Genomic DNA, 7,112 nt, shown 5'->3' with positions numbered 1-7,112 from the left:
ATTGACCAAAGCGTTGCGGTTCTACTTACTACAGAGGTTTCCATTAAAAATATAACGGGTACCGATTGACAGTGTGTTAGTGGGTAGAGAAAAAGGGAGAGTGAGAGAGAGAGAAAGAGAGAGAGAGAGAGAGAGAGAGAGAGAGAGACCACTGGGCACATACGTCAATTCAACGTTGGTTCCACTGGGCACATACGTCAATTCAACGTTGGTTCAACGTCATTTCATTGAAATGACGTGGAAACAACATTGATTCAAACAGTGTGCCCAGTGGGAGAGGGAGATGGCATGGTCTCATGACGCCCGTATTGGCATCACTCCGGTTGGAAAAGAGAGAGGAGGAGAGGAGAGACGCTCCCATTATTAGACCGGGGCTCACGGTCACGCTCACTCCTGGAGATGCGCGCGTTGCTGCGAGACCAACCGATAAGCTCGAGGAGAGAAGCGGCGAGGCGCTGAACTCAGGAGCAGGGCTGCGTGAAGAGATAGCCTAGCCTACATTAGGCTACACCTGGACATGGAGAGACCGAACTAGGGGCTACGAGCCAGCCAAAGCATGACTGCGCATTATCTGCGCTTGGATATACCCAACAACGCACGCACACGCTCATCCCAAACCGAGATGAGGTCTAGGAACAAGTAAACACCAGGAAACTGAAACAACAACGGAAGAACTCAATGCGCAACTTCGACTCAATGCGCAACTTGGAGTTATGTTGGACATGGTTTTGTTTTCATGAATTCCAAAACTTTTATGGCTACACTGAGGACGTGCTCACGTTACAACATAAACGAATAACTTCACAGTGCCATTCAGAGACAATTTATTATTTTAGGAATCCATTTTGCTTGAATAATGTCCAGGGTTATGCAGATAAAGTGAGGCACATCTTTCGGTAACGCGCGCCAGTTAGTCTGTCGAGGCTCGACCATTTTATGAGCTAAATCTGTTCAAACCAATGTTTTCTTGTCTTTATAGGAAAACAACTGTATACCATTTCATATTTGTTAGAATTATGATAGGCGATTTGTTTGTAAGTTATCTACACAGCTTTAACATTGGTCAGATAGCCCTCCCACTGGGCACACACTGGTTGAATCAACGTTGTTTGCACGTCATTTCAATGAAATTACGTTGAACCAATGTGGAATAGACGTTGAATTGATGTCTGTGCCAAGTGGGCTGCTGTGTGCATCTCCATTTGAGAGACAGCGGGGACTTGAGCGAGATAAGTTTCTGCACACTAACATCTGAAGTAGGCTATCCTGCCCAGGGATGAGTGTTTGTAAATTGTTCCCAATCTCGTTTGTGTTGCCTTGTATTATAGGCTGAAATGAGATTTTAAGGCTATTTCTGTGACCACCTGACCATAACTTCCCGCTTCTTTAAAATATCCAAACAATCAAGCAGCTGTGAGATTACAATCAATTCTGTTTCATGTGCTGGACAACTTTGAATTGTTTGAACGGTTTTATTTTCAGACAGGAAATATAATTGCTCTCTGCTTTATTCTGGCAGCGCACTCTAATAGAAAACCATTGATCCATAGTCTGGCGTGCTCCACGGGCATAGTTTACCGTTTCGCTGCTTAGAATGGACTTGGAGAGGGAATGAACAGCGATAACACAACATGAATACTTTTTATTGGCTATATAATGATCAGTTATAGCCTAATGTTTTTTCCCTCAACATTTAGGAAATAATTTTATGTCAGCCATCCTCAGCTGATATAAAACAACGTTACCAACAGCATCTTCATTACAACAACATTTTATTTCTCACTTTAATCAAGTCCATCCATCGTGTTACTCATGGCTTCACCCTTGGATAGTGCATGTTCAGTGGGGCTGGGCGACACTAATGGTTCGACCAGCGGTGTTTCTCTTCCCTGCAATCAGAGTGTCTCTTCCCTGCAACTGGCCCCCTACTCCCCCGAATCCACGGCGCTCTTCGCTACGGCCATCACCCTCATGGTGGTCTTCACCATCGTGGGAAACATCCTCGTCATCATTGCCGTCCTGACCAGCCGTGCACTCCGAGGACCACAGAACCTGTTTTTAGTGTCGCTAGCGGCTGCAGACATTTTGGTGGCGACCCTCATCATCCCATTCTCCCTAGCCAATGAACTGCTGGGATACTGGTACTTCAAGTCTCTGTGGTGTGAGATCTACCTGGCGCTGGACGTTCTGTTCTGCACTTCCTCTATAGCTCACCTGTGCGCCATCTCATTGGACCGTTACCTGTCTATCAGCCGGGTTACCTACTCCCGCCAGCGCACGCCCATGCGTATCAAAGCCTCCATCGTGGTGGTGTGGCTCATCTCGGCCATCATCTCCTTCCCTCCTCTTCTGTCGCTGAATAAGAGCGAGCCGGGTGGGGAGGGGAGTGAGAGGGGGCCTCAGTGCCAACTGAACGACGAGCGCTGGTACATCCTCTACTCCACCGTCGGCTCCTTCTTCGCCCCATGTCTCATCATGATCCTGGTCTACATGAGGATCTACCAGATTGCCAAGCAGCGCACACAGAACCCGCCAGGCGAGCCCAGGAAAGACGGGGTGGGCTGTGCCACCCCAAGTCAAACCCCTCGGGGGATCCAAGCCAATGGGAAGGAGGACGGAGGGGAAACCCCAGCTATGCCCCACAAAACCACCAGTGTCAGACCCCCCACCCTGGCTAATACTCCATCACCGTCCCCCAACCAGGCCAATGAGACCCCCTCCCCTCCCACCCCTCCCACCCCCACCCCCACCACCCAAAACCTCCTCCATCCTCCGGTTCTATCCCTAGCTCCAACCCCAACCACCACCTCCCCTCCTACCTCCCCCCTGGGTCCCTCTCCCTCCTCGGTCTCACCGTCTCCCTACTCCACCCTCCCCCCACCAGCCCTGGCCAAACCCAAACATGGGGAGAAGAAGGTGAAGGGGAAGAAGGGAAAGAAGTATAACAATAATGGGGACAGCTCAAACAGCTCTGACAGTGACATGGAGCATGGGGAAGGGGGGAGGATGGGAGTCAACAATCCCAGCATGGCTGGTTCAGCCGGCATCCACTCTCCTGCCACCATCCAGAAGTACAGGGACATGATCGCCACCTCTAAGGGGGCTCGGCTGGTGGCGGGAAGGAAGTCTAAGCCGGAGAGCACTCCGGGAGCAGCACGTCGTAAAGCCATGGTGAACCGAGAGAAGCGCTTCACGTTCGTCCTGGCCGTGGTGATCGGAGTGTTTGTTGTCTGTTGGTTCCCTTTCTTCTTCTCCTACTCACTGCAGGCCATCTGTCCTGAGACCTGCTCCCTCCCTGATCCCCTCTTCAAGTTCTTCTTCTGGATTGGCTACTGCAACTCCTGTCTGAACCCCGTCATATACACCATCTTTAACCAGGACTTCAGAAAGGCCTTCAAGAAGATCCTCTGTAAGAACACCAAGGGCACCTTCTTCTAGACTGAATGCTCTGTAAGGACAACAATGGCAACCTTCCTTTCGTAAAGAGGCCTTAAACAGATGACCTGTAAGGTCAGTCCCTTCTTTTCAGTCCTCTCTAAACTCTTTGAGGTGTAAAAAACTGCACAAATATTCTGAAATTTTTCGAACATTCTGACTGATTTTACATTCTAATTGATGATATTACGAAGGGCTGCCGATTCTACCGTGAACTGCTACAGACCTTCAGAATAGAACGCTGAATCAGATTAGCTGTAGGATAGCTCACCTTGCAACAGAAAGAAACTCTAAGGGCTCGTTGTTTTAGTCCCTTGGTGCGTAGCTGCACACGTTCAGCCTTTACCTGGAGAACTGTGACGGTCCATGCCAAGGACATAGTGTGGGGAGAGCATGTGCAATATATGTTCTGTGAATTCTACTCTGGGGGGCTTTAGAATGATACTGTGTAAGAATCCAAGGGCATGATCATGACATTTTAGTAAAAGGTAGGAGGGATGTTCTGATGTATGAGCATCACACAGTATGCGTAGAGAAGAGAGGAGGAGGAAAATAAAATGCTCTCGTCAAAATATGACTGACTGACTGACATTAAGGTTGTCTGGGAAATCTGTTTGATTAAAAATTGAGAAATCTTTTGGGTGTGCCAATGCACCACTGCTCGCTGAGAACTCCTGATCAAAACACAGCAGTCTTGAGCACAGCCATTCAAGGACTTTAAAGCAATGAAACAAACAAATATCCTTTTATCAGCCGACTGATAAACAAAACAGAACAACGCGAGGAGATGATAGGCCAGACCTGTTGGCCTGTTTAAGCACAACCAGAGGCACTTCTCTTTATCAGAGGGCAGAACCACGAGGTCTGCATATTTACTTTTATCCTGCCTCAGGAATAGCATGTGTTCCTGTAGAGATGTTATCCACATGAGAGAGAGAGAGAGAGAGACAACATCAGGACTCTTACTGTTCATGAGACAACTAACTCCCTCTCAAACTCTGATGCCAACCACTGCTCTCATGTGGGGCTTAGGCTATATTTTGAAAGACAACTTTGTACCATAAACATACCTTTCCTCTGGCTCTGTGTTTTAAGGTGAGGACATCAGGTGCATCTCAATAGCCTATTGTGGCTTCCTCTACTCGTGTCTTTTCATTCATCTGCACTGAAAAACAAAGGATATAGGTGGATGCAATATGAAGGATCAGGCATTTGTTTCCACCTGCCAATCTCTGTGTCAGTGCAGGTGAACTAAAAGAAGATGAGGAGAGGAAACCACTTAACACTGTTGTTATACACCCCTATAAGAGAATTTGAGTCCCAAATGGCACCCTATTCCATATATAGGGCCCATAGGGCTCTAGTCTAAAGTAGTGCACTACGTAGGGAATAGGGTTCCATTTGGGATTCACAGAATGTCTCAAAGAGATGGTTAAAGGTACAGCTCCACCTCTCCCTGAATAGCACAACAGCAAAGGTTGACCCCTATGTTTCCTCCTTATTAAACGCTGTTCCACCAACATCAACATGGATTGGATCTAAAGTACTAAAGTATGAAAATGTATACACTCACTACTGTAAGTCGCTCTGGATAAGATCGTCTGCTAAATGACTAAAATGGAAATGTAATCTGTATATTGGATCTATATAGCTTAAAGCATATTACATTGTTAAGAGGATAAATACTTTCCCAAATCCCTTGACAAGGAACGCAAATTCGGGACATTTAAGGATTTTTTGGAATGCAGTATAGTCGTCCACATTTTTTTTCTTCTATCAAAGACACTGGACAGTGACGATCTGGCTTAGTTTGAGTGGATTCACCTGACTTCAGCCTGAAAGGACATTGCTATTACCGAACACACTGCTCCCCATTGAACAGAACAGAAGAGAACAGTGGATGCCTATGAGAGGAGAAACTCAGCCACCAGAGTGCTACTGCTGGCCTGACACAAACACTTCAAACGGTCTTAAGAACACTCTAGTTGATATTGATTATAATACTGAAAGCCCAGCTACTTCTGGAAGGACATTCATCCCATAAGATAATATAGTACTTTATTAAGCTCCCAAATGGGAAATATGGGATGGATGAATGAATGATTGATTGATGGCTTGATAGATAGATTAATTGATTGATTTGGAAATGTACCTGCACTGGCTGACTGGACTTCTACCTGGCACTTTCCTTTATTTCTGAGAGGTACTGCTACTCTTTACAGTTGCTCTTTATGTACAGTGTGTCTTTCTCCCTCACAGAAGCTATGTCTGTAACTGTGAATGCTATACACTATGGGACAAGGGCTGTCGGCAACAACACTTCTAATCTCCCGTTGTCAATTTCTGCTGACCCTTGTGTGTGTGAGAGAGACTGTGTGTGTGTGTTTGATTAGAGCCTGCATAAGTGTGTGTTTGCTAATGATGCACTTCTAGTGGTACCAGCTGCAAGTGTCTGGTAAACTTATATAAAATGTCTGAGGTATTCATGAACTGTGTCAGTGCCTCCTCTGGCTGGTATTGTATACTGTAGATCTCCACATACTGGTAAGAACAGAAAACAGATGTAGTGATAGAGAATCTGGCCAAAGAGCTCTCTCCCTGAGGGACACTAGTCACTAGATGGCCATGCTAGAATGTACAAAACTATTAAGCAAGTACATTATCTATTTGTTCTTCCTTTAGGGTTCTGGTTAGTGTTAAGGATATGGGTAAGGTCAAAGGCAAGGTTAGGGTTAGTTGCAATTACTTTTTGTAGAGAGAACTGCATTTTGTGGACCTCCGTCCTTTCAAGCATGGCTGTTTAGTGACGCCCTGGAACACCAGCTGACACGGACAGAGCGGGACTCAGAGTGACTCTGTCATGCTCTAATGAAGGGCTGTGATTGGATAAGCTATATGTAATATTTATTTATTTAGAGCCATTTTGAGTTTCCTGTTAGTTTCATATTTGTTGTAGAAAGAAATTACTGTGCACTCCAAGCAAGGCAAAGCTAATGTGAACAAAACAGAGTAAATACTGTATAAATTCTGAATATGTTGAATGAGATTAATTGATTTAAAGTCAGCAGAGGAACATGATTCAGGAGCAGACCTGTGTTTGCAGGGGTTGGGATCATTTCTACTGGAAAACAGTCAATGCAGAAGATGAATGTCATGAATTGAAAAAATCGTTTGAAATATTGGTAAAATCTCGGTCGTGGCCTTGAATTTTCCTGCAGCATTTTTGTATTTATTTATTATTTTTAACTTGTTTCTTAAACAGTTTCAATGGTGGTTTGTAAAATACTTCACCGTGCTGATGGGTGGCGCTTTAACAGCCTGTGGTTGCAGAACCATGGAGCTCAGCAAATAACCGCCTCTGTGTTGGCACAAATTGCTCTGCGGCAATAACGTTCTCTTGCATTTTAAAATGCGATTGTCATTGAACTTTTGGTGCCAACAGGGCAGTCATGAAAACTCAATGTATAGTGAATCATCATCCGCATCATCATTCTCCCTGCTCTTCTGACCTGCCTGGACTCCCCCCCCCCCCTGCTGTGTTTGACCCTGGCCTCTCTCCCTCTCCCTCCATTTGGAAATAAAACAGTTTAAATAAGCATGGCATGATCAATCATTTAAAATCATTTTTACTGTACTGCTGTCTGTGGTCTTAAAGGGAACATGAGTAAAAAGGCTTA

At 45.6% G+C, this 7,112-nt stretch overlaps 1 protein-coding gene across 1 annotated transcript; it reads left to right on the top strand.

Annotated features, from left to right (window-relative positions):
• Positions 1 to 1,812: 1,812 nt before the first annotated feature.
• On the top strand, positions 1,813 to 3,438 carry LOC311141255 (alpha-2B adrenergic receptor-like; the record flags this gene model as incomplete). Its single annotated transcript, XM_084176518.1, has 1 exon — positions 1,813 to 3,438. One exon carries the CDS (start codon positions 1,813 to 1,815, stop codon positions 3,436 to 3,438), a length of 1,626 nt encoding a protein of 541 aa, XP_084032644.1.
• Positions 3,439 to 7,112: the final 3,674 nt, after the last annotated feature.

This window comes from Coregonus lavaretus, assembly GCF_964263955.1.
Source record: "Coregonus lavaretus genome assembly, chromosome: 14".
Taxonomy (NCBI): domain Eukaryota; kingdom Metazoa; phylum Chordata; class Actinopteri; order Salmoniformes; family Salmonidae; genus Coregonus; species Coregonus lavaretus.
Note: the sequence above shows the minus strand (reverse complement) of the source record. Positions and strands in the feature narration are given on the sequence as shown.